Here is an 18,911-nt window from a genome sequence, read left to right as displayed (position 1 = left end):
CCCACCGTGACCTTTGAAACAATGCCCCCTTTAATGTGAGAAGGGGGAGGCTTTACGGAGCAAAAGCCATAAAATTCTACAGGGTTCAAGATGAGGTTGAGTTGTAAGCTTTGTCATTTTCACACACTGCAACTATGTTTGCTTTAGCACTTGTGCTGCAATGAAGTTGGCCTGCAGAGGTTGCACTAAAGATAAACTCCAGCTTGTGGTCACCACATGTTGTTGTTGTTGTTGTTGTTGTTGTTGTTGTTCATGTTCATGCACCAGTTTCCCCCCCACCCCAAATTATTTAGCCCTGCAAAAGTATAATGTCATAAGTCAGATATCCAAGGTCTCAAAGGCTCGGTGAATTTGTAGATGATGTGTCTCCTGTACATGGAAGGAGAATGTCTTGTAGATGACATTTAACTAGTGTTGAGTGGACTTGAGGTACAAGGAAGGAGAACGTCTCGTAGATTACATTTAACTAGTGTTCAGTGGACTTGAGGAAACTGTCCGGCTTTGGCGACCCTTGAGGACAGTTGCCTCAAGTCCACTCAACGTGGCATTTCACTCACAGTGGCTGGAAAAGTTGGATGCCGCTCTAGGGAGTTCTGAAAAACATGGATACAGCCATAGGCTGTAGTTTCTTCAAGTCCGCTCTACACTACAATTGAACTTATAGTGGTAACATAGAAGAATATTGGGCTACCTTTAGGAATCCCATCCAAGCTATACTTTGATTGTTGGCCATACACAAAGCTTTGCGCTATGAAGTGGGAAATATTGGAGTAGATTTACTGATACTCAACATACCCTTAAGATTCCAATATACATTCAATAGCTGTCGGCCAAATCTTCATTCAGCCACCAGCTATATCTCTTTACACATGATTGTTTAGCTCAGCTGAACATTCTGGGGTTCTGAATAGTGAGATAGGCCGCTGCCAGACAACTCCAGTGGTGGCTTATATCCTTGAGTACAGAACAGTACAGATATTATTAGAGTTAGGACACCCTAGATTGACCAAATATGGTGCGTTTGGTTGACTTTTCAATAATGTTTGTGGGGACCTTTAGACCATTACTGACGTATTACTGTGCTCACTACAATAAATTAAATTAAGTGGATCTTGAGAGACATATTAGAAACACTTTATATAATTTTTTACGTTGTTTTGGTTGGCTCACGTTACACCAATATTCAAGGTACATTAATATTCCGTATAGGCCACATTCCCTTTTTCCTCTTATACTCTTTTCCTCTTATACCCCTTGTCTAGTAAGGCTCAAACTTGTCCAGTGCATGTTGTGCAAGGCATATATGCCAGTTTTATGGTGTAAATTGAGCCAGAACTCTTGTGCACTTGGCTTTGTTAATCTTCCCAATTTATTTTTTCTCAAAAACACTGTATAATTGAAGTTGAATGGGAAGAATCTTGCAACGATTCAGGTTTCGAATAGTTGGAAAATCTAGGTCCTAACAGGCCATCGTCTATCTGACCCTGAGACATCTACCTATTTATGGCTGTCTTGCAAAAACTCCAAGAGAATGGGCCAAGTTGGATTCCATAAATAGAATTCTGACCTTAATAGTACTTTTAGTATATGTGACTCATAATTCATGGTTTTGCTCATGCTCTGGGATTTGATGGTGTTCACCCTCTCTTTTTGTATATTTAACATGGCCTATAGACTACAATGACAGTAATTGTAGTAGTGTGACTCTAAATCTTTCAATTATTGTGACTTTTTGATGTTGCCGATCATGTAGCCTCTTTGTCGAAAGTGCATAATGTAAAGTATGACCAATAGCGGCTTTGTTAAATTAGACCACAGGGCAGAGTACAGTGAGTCAATTCTGACTGTACTAATCTGTGGGTGGTCTTGATTCCTTCCTGGGGTCTGATGCATGCAAGTGTGTGAGGTTATAATTTAGATCTAAGGAATTTTAATCCTTATTAAATGTATCTGGATTGTAATAGACCTTCTGAAATATATATATAAAATTATTTTTTATTTATTTATTTATTTTCCCCTCGAATATATATATGTGTAGATGTGTGTGTATGTGTATGTGTGTGTATATATATATATATATATATATATATAATATAAATTTTAATTTTTTTGCTACATTAGTTACCAGCAAAACCACATATTGAAGTATATACAGTACTAATGGCAGTCATAGCATTACATTTCTTTTGGTTATGGAAGAACAGCCTCAAATATCAAGGTTAAAGGGACTGGTTTTGCATATTAAAGCAGTGGGAGCATAGAGAGGTCAATGGTAATGTTGCCTTCACTCCACCCAATACTTTGCAGTATAACACAAGGAGTCCCCATTAATATGCAAAGGAAGCAGAGAGCATAGGGTCATGAAATCAATAGGGCCTTGGGAGTCCTTAATAGGGTCATCTGGAATTCCTACAGGGCCTTGTAAAAATCCAAAGATTCTTATCCATCAGTTTTTCGTGTAGCGCTAGAAAGTTCAGCTGCCAGGAATAGTCAAGAGAAGTAGGTGACATACAGTAATTCGTAGTGGAAGGTGTGATTCTGCCTTTGTGATGCGGAAAGGGCAGCGGTAAACTTCTGTGATACTGATGAAACTTGACCGATGGTGGTTAATGTGTAAAAGAATCCATAGTAAACCATTCACACATTTTAGAAATTCTGCATCAGATTATCATGTCCTGTATTGAAATTGTCGGGTCGTCTTAGGTAACTTTTTAGAGGATAAGATGACAGAATAACACTATACACGAAATGGCCTTCTAGAGGGTTGGTGCTGTTAAATGTGGCACCTATACATGAAGAAACCCATGCAAACATAAGGAGGATTCATAATCCTCATCTCATTCTTCATTGGTTCATTAGTGGAAATAGAACCAAGAGTCCTACCTTTTAGAGCAAGGAAAGAGGAGCAGCTGCTATATACCTCCACTCCATAATAGTGCTCCAAGATTACTCTTGCTCTTTGGTCCCAGCAGTGGAACAACAAGGTCTCCGCTGGCTATAAATACTAGATTTTTTGCAGATCCCAGTGTGAGTAATGAGATCTGCCACAATGCACACATATTGAGTTATATAAATTGTATAGCTATCGAAAACCTATACAAAGGTATGTCCATGAAGAGTTAGGTAGGTGTTCTTGCATCGAGCAGCAATTCAGTTTTTGTGTGTGCAGAGAACATTTTTGGTTTCTTGCATAAGACACAATATTTGCCCTGAAAACACGGCACAATCTTTTGCATCAGAAGCGTCTTTGATGTGCAAAGCTGCTGACTGCTTTAGGATAAGAATCTGCAACACAACACAATGAGCCACACTTGCATGCTTTTACATTGAGTTTTAATTGCCAACTGAAGCCTGTCAACAGCTGACCATACAAGGGTTAATGCCTTCTACTTGGCTCATTCTCCGCGTGCCACAATCTGAGTCTGTGGTCGACCAAACATTGTAGGCATCTCACTGTATCTGAGGTGAGATTAAGGCACTTGGCTAAAATGTTGTGTTTAGTCCTCTAAGACCCAAGACCATAAGGGCATCAAGACCTGAGAGATACTTGGTTCATCCATGGCTTGATGCTTGTTTTGTTGGAACATATAGATGCAATACTTGAAGCTCCACAGTGGTAGAGGTCATACAGTACTTGCGCAATACGTGAAGCCTCTTGATGGTAGAGGCCATAGGAGTTTCTGGGAACTTAGAGGTACAATGCTCGACACCTCTAAATGGTGAAGGCCATAGGGTATTTGGCTTTTAATGTTTGATGAGCATATGCACTGGGCTTTCTTGCTTTCTCTACAATCCCAGGGATCATGTGCACTTTGTATATTTCCATCTAAAAAAGAGAGCTGTTATCCTCCACTTTGTTGACTCTTAAGATGTCTGATTTAAAAAAAAAATAAATACCTACCCCACAAATTAAACCCCTTCTCTAATGTTATAACTTTTACATAAGAGTTAAGGGTTGTAACTAGAGATGAGCAAACCGGGTTCGGTTTCGAGTCCATCCGAGCCCGAACGTTCGGTATTTGATTAGCCGGGGCTACTGATGTTGGATAAAGCTCTAAGGTTGTCTGGAAAACATGGATACAGCCAATGACTATATCCATGTTTTCCACATAGCCTTAAGGCTTTATCCAAGTTTAGCAGCCACCGCTAATCAAATGGAAAAAGTTCAGGTTCGGATGGACTCGAGCATGCTCAAGGTTCGCTCATCTCTAGTTGTAACCCATAATTCGCATATAAGCCCATCCCTATTTTCACATTCGTCGAGTCCTAATTCTCTTTCGTGAATTACATAAAATTTTTGCAGACAGGACTAAAACAAAACACAGTGACAAATCCAATAACCTGGTATGCCATGGGGAGGTTAATCCCATCCCTATATTTGATCTGATAAAGCATTGCAAAAGATTAGAAAAATTCATGGCTACAAAGCAAAGGAGCAGGAATTGAGGATTGTTCTAAGTCAGATGTTCAGACAGATTAACAGAGTTGTCCAGTGATCTGCAACTGGAGCATTCCTCTCCTGACGACTGCCAGCCCTAAACAACCTCCCCGAGAGGCCGTAAATAATGTGCTAGGAATTGACATCCACAAACCAAACAGGCATCTCCACCAGACTGCAGTCCGCTCCTCCAAATACTGAGGTAGTCTTCATCGATGTGCGTACTGTATATGTCCGAAATGCAAAAATATTCATAATGCTCCCATAACAGTACTGGTTAAAAAAAAAAATCTAGGAAAGGGTTACCATCATATTGACTATATATTATGATTCAGTTTGACATACTTCAAAGAAATTTTCCTCTTAAATAAAAAATGTTATCAAATGTGTCTTCGAATTGTGCCAATCTAATACAAGATTAAAACTTCTTCTTTTCGTCCATCTGGAGTGAAAATCAATATGGCTACCGTTACAGGATTGTGAGCAATTTGGATACCATGAAATTCACGGTGCTTAGTTATGAAGTGGTATTGTGGTGATGGTTAGGGGTTTGGGATGTATTTCTGTTTGGTAGTAAATGGGTTTTCCGTGAAAAAATTTTAATGACCTATGAAGAGGATAGGTTGGAAGGGCACCAACACCCAGCCACGGCACTGGCATACATAATGACGCAGATGACTCTGTATGTTGTGTAATGATCATGCTTGTCACCTATAATCTGTATAACCACAGATCGACAGCCTCACTGATCCTATTAAACAAACTGATTGACAACATATTCTGGGGATAGGCGAAAAATAAATTTTGCCCATTCGAGGAAATGCCTTGTGTTGCCTATTAAGGCAGCCGTATTGTTTTCTCTGACGAATAGAATTTTTAACACTCCTTAAAAGAGTAAAAGGATCTAAACTTATAGTAGGGAATGTTAATCGAACTCTAGAATACACGATTGTCTAGGAACATCTCCGAAAAAACATCATTGTCCAGTGTCTAAATAGACCATCTTTTGGTCAAAAAGAGCCTCGATGAGCAGAACGGGAACATTCCCCATTCTATTCCAGGACTTTGTCCAGGGTTCAGGAACCTCCGCTATCTCTGAGTGACCCCGAGTCCCCAGTCAGGCTTTATGGTGACAGGTTGTCCTCATCTGTACAGTAACATTGAATGGACCTGCCCTTGGAATGTAGGGCTATTGATCCCACACCATTGTCCACTCCCTGCTCCTCCCTTCATATAAATAGCTCACAATGACAGGTTTGTGACATTTCTTCTTCTTGAAAGGAATTCCTGAAATCCACAGCTTCCTTTTAGTTTTCGAAGTAACATTAAAACCTCTTCCAATAATGAGGAGAGAGCTCATGAAGATGTCATATCACTTTGTCTGACCATTAGTCTTGTGTCCATAATGTAATGTATAGCAGCTGAAAAACACCATACAGGGCAAAAACAAATACAAAGAATGTACAATAATAGGAATTTTATGTTGCAATAAAATTAGGGATATTTTCAATGCCACCAAAGGTTTCCGTCATTGGTGGCCTCTAAGGCTAGACCACAAGCAATATGTCATCTCAAAACGGCTCAGCATTGCATCATGTTGTTGCGTACATGTCAATCTTAATTTTAAATAAAGAAGTTGTCCATACAATTATTTAATATATATTATTATTTAAATATTTAATGTACTAAAGATGGGGTAAAAAAAAAAATACCCGTTGCAACCCCTTTAAAGAGGGTTATCCAGTGTTAGAAAGACATGGCCACTTTCTTCCAAAGAGCCTTAGGGCCCTATTCCTCAAGACGATTATCTTTCAAAAAATTGTTAGATTGTTCGTAATTAAACTATAATCTTTTTTTTTTTTTTTTTTTTTAATAATAATGTCTATTTTTATCATTGATCGTTTGCAAATCGTTTGCGCATCGTACGGTGTAATAAGACGTCGTTCGGTCGTTTGCAGTAGCGAGGAACGCGGTAGTGACGACAGGACGACCGCAAAAAGGATCAGAACTAACGATCATCGTTCCATGTAATTAGGTGAACGTTTTCAGGTTGTTCGCCATAGTGGTCATCTGAGATCGTTAATCGTCGAAAAATCGCTTCGTGGAATAGGACCCTTACTCTCGTCTCCAGTTTGGATGTATGTTTTACAACTCTGTTCCATTAAAGTGAATGGAGCTTAATGGAAAACCAGACCTGAACTGGAGACGAGTCGTGTTGTCTCTGGAAGAAAGTGCCCATGTTTTTCTAACGCTGAACAACCCCTTTAAGCTAGCCATATACCATTGATGTTGACTAGGGATGGTCCGGACTCTCTGCAATGATTCCCGCTTTTTTAAACCTCCGTGCAGAGGGTGGATACAGTGGGAAGACCGCCGGCAACTGTTTCACCCCTAAAAGTAAAAGGATTGGGTATGTGGAAATCTTCTCTCCCACATAGGCCTCCAGACCAATTCATTGTGTTAGGCCAAAAATATTCTAATGTGTGTGGTATAGAGATGAGAGAACCTTGTCCGAACCCGAGCATTCGATTACCGGTGGCTGAATAAGTTGGGTGCAGCCATAAGCCCTAAACTGTATCCATGTTTTCCATCACACTCTCTAGGGCTGCATCCAACTTCTTGTACTCTGTTTTGGATGAACCTTGAGTGTGCTCGAGGCTTGCTCATCTCTATTATGGGACAACTCTGCTATGGTATGTGGGGTGTTATTTGTGCATGCTATGTGACATTGCAATAAGGGCAGAGTATATATATTTTAAGAAAACTGGAGGCATTGTATATGGTATATATGGTAGATTGTATGATATATCCACTGTAGGAAAGCACACCATATGGAGGGACTGCTATAGGTTTTACAGGATACAGAGCATTGTGAGACCAGCCTTGTATATACCATTATGCCATTCATCTCCGTTATAACCCTACTATTCTATTAGAATGGTTTATATACTGTAGAGCAGAGGACTCTGTGAGCTCTATGGGTGAATACATATGTATGCTTGTAAATCAATACAGATTCAGGTTGTCTTGGAGCTGATAAATTATGAGCGTCAGCACAGGTGGTTCCCAAGGGTCAGCAGGACATATGGGGGGGGGGATAATGCTGTTTATTCAGTGGTTACAGCCATTGCCTGTATGTTATCTATGGGGTTTCTATACATTTTTGCATTGCATTGCACATTGACCATCCATCAAGTAAAGCCGCTAACCTGATTTGTATATAGATTATTATTGTATATTGACAAATAACAGATGTAGCTGAGCTGAAGCTTTTAAGGGGGATTGTTTGGTTAAGATAATGAAATAGACGACACATTAGCAGTCGGGGGGGATTTTCATTGGATATATACTTGGCTTGTGATGCAACATTAGACCCTAATACTATACTAGTACTATACACTTGCTGAGAGTATGGGCAGAAATCACATTTGCGGTCTATTGTTCTCTGTGATCAGCCCTTTGGGAATTTGGGAGAGGATGAGGATGGGGCAAGAGGAAAAACAAGCTTCTCCGAGGTGCGTCCCTGTAAGGAAGGGGTTAATCTTGTTTCATGCCGGCTTTTATCGTTTGTCAGATAGAACGGAAAATGTAAATTGAATGTCCGCGAGCGAGAAGAGCTGTCATGTGAGATTTGGTATCGTCTGATGGTAACTTTCCCACTGCGACAGAATTGGGCTGCCGACTCTGTGAGCACAATCCTACTTGGCGTGCCGTCATTTTCAGGGACGGAGATGTCAGAGGAAGAGAGGAAACTGCCAGGATGATGACTGGAGCGCTCTCGTTCCTTAACCTAGATGTATCCTCATTATCTGGGATCTGCGTTTAATCTTAAATCAGGCTTCACATTGCAAGTCACTTAAAATAAGTCTCCTTAATGTATCTCAGCGCCGCATCTCACAGGAGGGATTGTGGGGAGGAATCTCTCTCTTGTTTAGGGAAGAAATCAGGAAGTGTATGGAATCCTGCTTCATACCACCCAGACGTGACTGGAGAGGAATTGGGGGTAATCCTAGAGGTAGTGGGAACTGGGTGGAGACCGGAGGCAGACAAGGACAGCATAGGGCCCCTGTACAAGAAACATGCTGGGGACACTCCCATCTGTGCCAACAAAACGCACAAAAGTATATCAGAAAAACTAAAAAAAAAATCATAAAAATTGCAAGTCCATCACCCACAAATAGGATGCAATTCCCTGGATGCATGTGTGCATGTCCTCTTCTACAGTTATACGGCATATACACCATCTAGGCGCCGCTTCATGACTCTCTTCTTGATCTGCAGAATGGTCCACGGGTCCAGACTGAGACCCTTCTCAGGCTATGAGGGAATGGATGGGGCGTTGAAGGCAAAGATTTAAGCGTTCCCATTAAAGGGGTTGTCCAGCAAAAAAAAATTTCTTTCAAATCAAATGGTTTCAGAAAGTTTTATAGATTTGTAATCTACTTCTATTTAAAAATCTCAAGTCTTCACATACTTATCAGCTGCTGTATGTCCAGCAGGAAATGTTTTCTTTTCAGTCTGACACAGCGCTCTCTGCTGACATCTCTGTCCGTGTCAGGAACTGCCCCGAGCAGTAGCGAATCCCCTTAGAAAACATCTCCTGCTCTGGACAGTTCCTGACATGGACAGAGATGAAAGAAAACAACATTTTCTGCGGGACATACGGCAACTGATAAGTACTAGAATACTGGAGATTTTTTTTAAATAGAAGTAAATTACAAATCTGTATGACTTTCTGAAACCAATTATTTCAAAGAAAAAGATTTTCGCCAGAGTCCCCCTTTAATTCCCATCGGGGACTGTGCAAGAGATCACCAGGCAAATGTAAACCCAGCCTTGAATAACAGCTAATGTTCATTCTTCCTGAAGCGCCCCCCACAGGCCAAATCAGGCACTAGAACACATTAACCCCGTAGTAGGAAACAGGCCTGTGTGTAACAATGCTGATGGGTCCCTAGACTGGAGAACAAGGCATCACCTTCAGAAGTCGCCTCTTCTAGATTGTGATCCCAGGTCCCAGTACTCAAATACCCCCAGGGCTTATAGTAGAGCAGAATATTATGACCTGCAAGAAGTCACATGATAAAAGCATACAAGCCCGAATCAGTATGAAAAGGTAACCAAAACAAGATGGCAGCACAATTAATGAAATAGAACTGGAGATGATGGCTTGGGTGATTATATAAATGAATAATAGCGACAGAAGAGAAGAATGATACAGAAGATGTCAACACAAAGGAAACTGGCTCTAACGCTTCCTAATCTTTCCCAATCCTCCCCTAAACACTAAACTAACACCAAACAAAACTTCACTGTCCCTGCAATATCCCTGCACTAGCCCCTGACTAGAACTATGCTTAAAGGAATACTATCTCTGCATTAGTGACTGACTAGAACTATGCTTAAAGGAATACTATCTCTGCATTAGTGACTGACTATAACCATGCTTAAAGGAATACTATCTCTGCATTAGTACTAGAATTGAGTGGGACTTCTTTCTAGTCTATGAACTTGCTGGGTTCTGTATCTATTACCACTAAAATGGTGTTAACCCTGTTGAACCCCTTTATATATTGTGTGGTGGAGGTGATAGATGTCTTTCCACATTGTAAACCTTTCTCTCTCTCTCTCTCTCTTTCCCTCAGATGATCGCGTTGACCAGAGAGCGTGCCTTATCTGTGGGGATCGTGCCACAGGCCTGCATTATGGCATCATTTCCTGTGAGGGCTGCAAAGGATTCTTTAAGCGCAGCATCTGCAATAAGAGAGTCTACCGCTGTAGTCGCGACAAGAACTGCGTCATGTCGCGCAAACAGAGGAACCGCTGCCAGTATTGTCGACTCCTCAAGTGCCTCCAAATGGGGATGAACAGGAAAGGTAATACAGCTGTGTGTGTGTTCACATCATAGGTTTGGTCTTGGCTTAAAGAGATTCTGTCAGCAGGTTTATGTCGTCCTATCTCAGGGTAGCATGAACTAGTGACTGAGGAGCTGAACAGAATGATGTATCACTTACAATGTTCTGTGCAGCTGATCCAGAGATATCCTCCTGAATAACATGGACAATAAGTAGTCCTCTCCATTATGTGCGTGAGCACAGTAGTCCTGGATATTCATGAGAAGCAGAAAACTCCGCCCACCAGCTGCTGATTGGCAGTTATCTATCCATGCTGTGTATGGGCAGTCAACTGTCAATCAGCAGCTGGAGGACAGAGGGAAGAGTGTAGCAGGAATCCTATTCTCCTGCACATTAGGAGAACGGCTGAAATGATGTAAGTAATACACTGATCCGTTCAGCATTTCTGTCACTAGTTCATGCTGTCTTCATTGAAGGCATTATAAACCTAGCAACAGATTCCCTTTAATGTGTATGTGGGGAAATGCCTGTTTTTAAGCATGTTTTCAGGCCTCCATTAACCTGATTGGTATTTGAAGGGGTACCTCAATGAAAAAAAAAATTCTCCCATATCAACTGGTGTCAAAGTGGCAGAAATTTGTAATTTACTTCTATAAAAAAAAAAAACCCTCAGGTCTTCCAGTACTTATCAGCTGCTGTATGCCCTGCATGATGTTTTGTATCCTTTCCAGTCTGACTCGGTGCTCTCTGCTGCCATCTCGATCATTGACAGGAACTGTCAAGAGCAGTAGCAAGTCCCCATAGAAAACCTCTTCTGCTCTCCAAGCTTAAAACAATACACCACTTCCTGCAGGACATACAGTGGCTGATAAGTACCAGAAGACTTGAGATTTTTTTTTTAAGAGAAGTAAATTACCAATCTCTGGCACTTTCTGACACCAGTTAATTTAAAAGGAAAAAAAAATCGCCGGAGTACCCAAAAATACCCCCTGAAAGACTTTTTTTTTTTAAATCCAGCTGCAAAGAAGTACTTTAACCTGTAATCATTTACATATTGACCTGAGACACATGGGTGCATTTTTCTTTTTGCTAATGAGTGTGTATATACATTACATGGGATATATTATACATATGAGAATGCCACTGCGTCTGGGATTTCTGTTTACCGTATATGCCAGGAGCTTCACCCAGTGTATACATCAAACTGACGCCATAAACATGATGTGAACAGAGCCTTGTGAATAATGTATATCCGGCTCTGTTCACACTGGTGATATGGTTTCTGTCATAAAGTGAACAATTTCACAGTACCATACCCAATGCTTGATGGATACCAGCAGTGACCCCATTGACTTTAATTGCATTCTTCCATGTTGTTGCTTTTCCAGTCAAATATAGTAGCTGTGGGAGGATTGGGGCAGGCTAGTATAGACAGGTGCTCAGTTGTCTGTAATTTAATTCACATACACATCAATAGATGCCTTATGGTAAAACCCTCTATTCTAAATCTGAGACTAAAATCTTGTTAAAAAGTTAAATTATGGAGCCGTGGCTTGTAACATATTATTGTGTGACAAAATGAATTATAGTTATGGCCTCATTGATCTCCCGGAGTTCTTTTCTATTCTATATTCTTATCAGCGCCCTCCTTATGAGGCATTCACTGGTGTGTGGTCTCCACCTAGTGGACAATAGATATAACTACAGCACGGTGTAAAGGCTGTTTTTTTTTCTCCCTGGCAGAAAGGGCGCAGAACAGAAGCAGATGTGAACTTAGCCTTAGAGCGCCACACTGAGCACCCTGTTAAATCTAATTGAACCGACTCATGTATTATGCATCACATTTATTATGTGTATTAGATTTTTTATTTATTTTTTTTTGGGGGGGGGGGGGGCAAAAAAGCATGGTTTTTGGTTAAAAAGGGTGTGGTTTCAGTTCGTTTAGAGGTACATTTATTATTAGCGGTGCTTTAAAAAAGTTACAAAAATTGGTGAGTGATCTCATTCCGCATAAGAAGTTACAAGGCAAAAACATTCATTACATTTATTACTTGGGAGCCACAAGATGTCCATATTTTTTACCGTATCCGATTCACATTCCCTTCTTCTTTAGACTTTCAATTGGTCGTTTTAACCTGATTTTTTTTTTTCCCCCTGAAGTTTTTCTCATATAGACGCCACATCACAGCCCCTTCACATCTCCTTCCTCCCTGCTGTAAAACCCCAGGCAATGATGAATATTTCATCAGTCCTAAAGCTGCGCGCTTGTTACTTTTTGCAGTCTGTTATAGCAGATTTCTCTCTTTGATTACACACTTCCTTCTGTTGTTTCGGCTCAGTCTGCACCTACCTACAGTATGGTGCCTAGAGAGAAGACCGTATATGTCACTTTCAGTCTACAGCAACAGACAGACTTGTCAAGCGTGACTCACGTATCGTTTGGCTTATTTAACCCCATCCATACCACACTTTACATATATTACACAATACACACACACACACACACACATATATATATATATATATATATATATATATATATATATATATATATATATATATATATAAATTACATTTACCAGCCTGCGTTGTATCTAGAGCAACACTCCATAAAATATTGAACATGACATAAATTATTGCTGCAATGGGAAAAGCAGCCTGCTCCTACCACCTGAACGCGCCAATCTGGCCATACATCTTATTATAATCAGTATGGAACTGAAAGGGTTAATATAGTCACACGTTAAAGGAGTTGTATAGGATCCCAACAATGACTTTTTCCTTTAGCAACATCACCCTCTTATCCGTGGATTTGATGTTTATACACATTTATGGGAGTTGGGCCAACCCGCAATACCAGATGTAGCCTGTGGATAACAGTGGCGCTTGTGTCTTTTGTAACTACTTGTAGCCCACTGCTAGATGCTTTTATTTTTTTTATAGTTAATATTATCCACATGTCTTTGTCTATGACCTGGTTGCTGTCTTAAAGATACACTTACTTTTTGGATAATTTATTTACCAGTTGACCCTATTTGTTAAAGGAAATCTCGCATAAAACAAGCAATCTGATCAGTGTCATGTTATAGAGTGGGAGGAGCTGAACAGATTGATATATAGTTTTTTGGGGAAAGATTTAGCATAACATGAACATTATCCATTTAAACCTTTGCTTGTTCTGGGCTTAGGAGTCCAGTGGGTGGCCCTACTCACTAATTAGGACTGCCCACTGGACTCCTAAGCCCAGAATTACCAGAGGTTTAAATGGATAAAGTTCAAGTTCTTTTCCCACAAAATTATATATCAATCCGCTCAGCTGCTCCTGCTCTGTAACATTATACCAGTAGCTCAAACAACATTTTCATGCTGACAGGTTTCCTCTAAATTCCGTGTAGCTAGGTTGTCTTATCTCTCCCCATTATTGCTGTTATAGTTTTTATAGGAGTAGGTACTTAGCTTTTCTAGAGTTTTAATATCAATGCTGTGTTGCTGCGTGACTCTTCTGTAAAGGCTGGGTAGATGCCTCATGGAATATGGCAGCCATATTGGTTGTCACCCAACTTTTTTTTTTTTTTTTAATCAGATGGGGTCTCTGTAAATAAAGTCATTGCAATAGAACTCTTTTTATTCAAGCAGATAATGGCTTTAACACAATAGAGAATGAAAGTCTGATACACACACCAGGGGAATATGGAGGGCTCTAGTGACACCTGGACTATTTTGGGAAAGTTTGCAGTCAAGACAAAGATAAGGAGTGGGGATTAGGAGATGCTATCAGCCTGAGAAGACTAGTTGTGACTCATTGAGTAACACAATAGGCATTCACTGCACTCCTTACCTATGTTATCGGGATAAAAGCCTCTATATAAACAGCCCTGGCCTTGGGCCTTTGACTCATGGCCATTGACTGCAGCAGAGGTAATTAATACCTATAGTGACAGCCATCCCGTATATATCAGAGGATACCATATACAGTGGTACCTTGGTTTAAGAGTAACTTGGTTTAAGAGCGTTTTGATTTAAGAGCTCACAGGTTTTTCAAAATTGGGACTTGGTTTAAGAGCATTGCTTTGGTTTAAGAGCTCCCTGTACTGGGTGGGAGCGAGACCGGGTGAGGGGCATGGTCTGCATAGCGGGGTCTACAGGACTGTACTCTGACCCAGGAAGTCTCCCTCACCTTCCCAATCATAGCAGATCCACTTTAGGCTGGGGCTTGCATTAGGGGACAGGTCTATGGAGGTAATTTCTTCATAGCTGTAACCCCTCTCTCCCCAGACAGAGAGTGCTGCTATACTGTGCCCACATCTGTCCTGCTCATTCCTTCATGCCCCCTGCAGTCTCTTTCCGCCCTTGTATTTCCCATCCTCTCCATTACTGTACAGTAACTTATAATATCACATATTCTGCTGTTTCTGAATATTTGTTTCATCTGTTTTACATGTTATTCAGAAAGATAAATCCTTATTTTTTGGATGTGGAAACAATTGTCTATGATTTCTTATGGCTTTGGTTTAAGAGTGGATTTGGATTACAAGCGCGGTCCCGGAACCAGATATGCTCGTAATCCAAGGCACCACTGTAAACCATTATGAGAATATTCCACTGTCCTATCATAGTGACTGGTCGTAAGCCAATAATACAAGTAGTACTGCAGAGGTAGCCTTACACATTAGATAGGTACCCCCGAGACCTCTGGCAGTGGCCTATCTCCATTGAGAGCACACACTAAAATTGATCAGAAATAATGAAATCCTACGTACCTACCTCACCCTATAGAAGAGCTATGAGGTCCCCATATGCATTAGACAGTTGTCCAATACTGTTTAGCTGACGTCAATGGTGTATGGTTGCATTAAAGGGGTGTTATAGACTTTTATATTAATGGCTTAGTCTTTTGATCAGCTATCAATGTCTGATCTTTAGGGAGGGGAGAAGAAACCCATTACCCCCAATGATCAGCTGTTCTGCAGGGCCGTGGCTCTGCCATATACAATGTGGAATGGGGCTAAAAGCAGGTGGTTCGTTGTGTATTGGCTGTGTCAGGTTACTGCAGCCCATATTGAAGTGAATAGGCTCCAATAACATGGCCCCAGCACTGCACAATGAACATTGATGGGCAACAGGTATAGATCCAGCGCAGACCCATGTGTTCTGTATAAGATGGATGTCGGTGCTGGGAAGCGTATTTCCGTCCTCTCACATGGGAGGTGGTCTGGAGGACTAGCTGATGGCTTTTATTCAATAGCTGTACTCGACAGGCATATAGCTGCCTGTTATGAGCACCAAACAATGTACTAGTCTGTTGCCACATGTGGCCTTATAGATGGGCCAGCAATTGATGGTGATGGGCCACGGAATAATTGCTCAATTGATCAGATGACCATTCACTTTTATCACTGTCGGCCGCGCTTACCCCAGTTACACAAGATGTGCTGCCAGAACATGATCATTTTTAAGGAGGCTTAAGGCTTAAGGGTTCATCGGCTTACAAATGAGTGTATTACACAGGGCAGATATCTTCCAGTTTGCCCCATCTAATGCTGCCCCCAGGTGTGTGGCTTTGCTGCTATGGTAAGACAAGCTTAAACAGATCAAACTTACCACAGCTTTGTGGAGGGAGACTGTCTGAAGTAGACAATGACTCTGTTACTGTTTACAACCAAACCCCTCCGCCCTTCAGGGCAAGGCTAGAGATAAACAGAAGTCAGATAGCAGATACTGGTCACCAGAAGGACCGGCTTAGCCACACTGTTAACCATTAACAAGCCGGAGCCTTGTGATTACAGATAATCAAAATCATGGTCTTATCTCCTCTTTGGCTTTGTCTAAATTCCAATAACTAACCTAATAAATATCTAAAAAAAAAAAAAAAGCTTCCATGTGGTGTGCACTATTCGTTCTGGGACAATTTTGTCTCCATTCTCATGATCGATTGGGATCCCAGCGGTCAGTCCTCAGATCAGCACGCTCAGATGGAAATACAGAAGGGGGTCCCCATTCAAGACCATCACAGAGAGAAAATCTACAAAGAGCTTTGCATTACATGATCAATACATTTATTCCTGGAGGGACAGTGTAATTTATCATTTCGCCTGTAGTGGCGCTGCAGGGAAATTAAACTCTTGTTTCCCCACATATCACTGCAGTCTTTGGGGATCCCGGTAAAAGGAAAGCCTGTGGTTGGCTTATATTTGGTGAACCCTTCTATGAAAATTGACAAACCCTAGTGTGGTGGGCATATACATTAGATTATGTAGCTGCCTGCTAGAATCAAGCAATTGTACAGTAAAGGAGGGGTATACGCATTCCGTGCATGGTCCCTAAATACAATGAGCTACGGAATAGAAACTAATAAAAGGGAACTATCAGCAGACGAACCTGCCGATATCGGCCTGAACTGGCATCGGAGGCAGCGGGGCAGGCCAAGGGGGGTGCTCTGTGGGGCTGGGGCTCCTTAGGACCTCATATGCATATGTACTGTGCATTAAAATGCTCCAAAACTTCAGTATGGACAGAAAAAAGATGACCAGGGCTGTAAATATTAGGTAAAGAGCTCAAGGGGGATATCGGCAGGTTCATTTGCTCGGACCTGCTGAAAGTTCCACTTTAAACAGAGCTCCAAAATCCATTCCATAGCACGTAGGTTTATTTGCCGACCACAAATCTAATGAATGAGTTGTTCTTTAACTTTCCAAGGGTTCCAACCCTGTGGAAGTATCTGAATTAAACTCTGGACTGTCTCCTACCAGACTTCTCAAGATGATCAGAACTTTTGGGAAACAGAGTACTTTAACAAGGCTAAATCAATCAATGGCTGATTCAGGTTGGAGATTGGTTAATCTGTACTCTACTGCCAACCCCTATAGCCCCAATAATGTGTGTTCAGCATGGCATGTTAAACATGAACAGAAAAGAACCAACTTATCCAAACTATGTTAGCATGATGTGACGGTCTACCTGACCTTACAACAATATAATGTGGCAGATCTATGTCAATGGTGAAAAATTGATATGCAGTATCAAGGGGCCTTATGGGAGGTCAGATTATGGACAATGGTAGCAAAACACAGAAAACCTACTACTGTGAAACTGCCTGTATACTCCCTAAGTAGATATGAGACAGCGATGAATACCGGTGCCTGAAGAAGTTAGATGCAGCCCTAGGGAGTCTAGAAAAGCATTGATGTAGCTTATAGCCATATCCATGTTTTCCCGAACTCCCTAGGACTGTATGCTACTTTTTCAGCCACCAGTATAGAAAAACTGAACAAACAGACTTAAGCATGATTGCGTAGTCTTTTCAGAACAATGGAGAGCTATAAGTTGGAGACCACCAATCTTGCCTACATGGCCAGTTGTGAGGACACATATGGAAACCTACATAAGAGGCCTCTCTCATACTGGTTGGCTACATTGGGAAGCCTCTAAGTTGCCATTTGGGGGGCAGTAACACTAACATTGCTCCTCTCAATGACTTGCCACTCTCCATGTTTTCGTAAGCCTCATTATCGTTGGGTGTTCTTTGTGTCCCCTGGACAGTATATGCCAGGCGTTGACCTCTGTTGTTTTTCTATTAGGAAAGTGTGATGTAGGAATTTAGTAACTCTCCCCACTGTACTGTATCCACATTGTCCGCCATTTACTGTATTCAAGGTCAGGGAGCGAAGTGCCAGAAGTGACGCTGAGGTTTATAGAGCAGACATATTGTGCTTTGATATGCAGACACCTTGAACCAAGTGTTAGTAGGTTTGTAGGTTCAATGCAGTCCTTGAGTTTGTCATTCTAGGACAGGTCGTAATATGCGAGGACAAGTACAGGAACTTCATCAGGGGAGTCCAGCGATAGTGTTTACCTAGTGTTGTATAGTACATGAGCAGATGTCCTGTACACATATCCTGCTCCGGACAACTCATATATTAGAGTATTAAAGAGGTTATCCAGCGCTACAAAAACATGGCCACTTTTCCCCCTACTCTTTTTTCCAGTTCAGGTGCGGTTTGCAATTAAGCCATATTTACTTCAATGGAACTGAGTTTCAAAACCTGCACCCGTACTGGAGACAAGAGTGGGCAAAAGTGGCCATGTTTTTGTAGCGCTGGATAACCCCTTCAAGTATCTGTATTCCCAGCAGAAAAGCTGCTGAATCTGTTCTTTTTCCCTGCAGCGCCACCACAGGGCAAATTAGGTATTACTTTCCATGTTCATCTCAACAAGGAGAAAAACATATCTCTGATATCAATATTTAATTTATATAACGCCTATAGCTTATAAGATGTATTATAGCTTTTAAGTAACACTTTGCGCTTATACTCCATTTAATATAGACACTGTTGCATTTTGTTTATTTCTGGCCCGTTTGGATCCACAATTCTGGTGGAGCCGCCATAGTAAATCTAGGCGGCTTTGTCTTTCCTGCAGCCCAGTGAAGTCGCACCTCTACCCATAGCATCGGGGTCAGGGAATGTGATATATCCACAGCTGAACCAGTTGCATGTTATCCAGTAGATGTGATGTTCCTCGCATACAGATTAGATTTGCTGTGTATGAGTGGCAGACAATGAATTTATTAACTGGACAGCATGGTTATTATAGTAAAGGCCTGAACGTGTTACTGTATG

The 18,911-nt window shown here is 41.2% G+C and overlaps 1 protein-coding gene across 1 annotated transcript in view; it reads left to right on the top strand.

Moving 5' to 3' along the window:
• The window catches only part of NR6A1 (nuclear receptor subfamily 6 group A member 1), a 186,147-nt gene that overhangs the window by 152,391 nt on the left and 14,845 nt on the right, over positions 1-18,911 (top strand). The window contains exon 4 of the mRNA XM_069986389.1: positions 10,084-10,314. Within this exon, the coding sequence (XP_069842490.1) occupies positions 10,084-10,314 (231 nt within the window). The remainder of the gene's footprint in view (positions 1-10,083; positions 10,315-18,911) is intronic.

Source organism: Dendropsophus ebraccatus, chromosome 10 (genome assembly GCF_027789765.1).
Source record: "Dendropsophus ebraccatus isolate aDenEbr1 chromosome 10, aDenEbr1.pat, whole genome shotgun sequence".
In the NCBI taxonomy this organism is placed as follows: Eukaryota; Metazoa; Chordata; class Amphibia; order Anura; family Hylidae; genus Dendropsophus; species Dendropsophus ebraccatus.
This window is presented reverse-complemented; position numbering and strand designations above follow the sequence as displayed.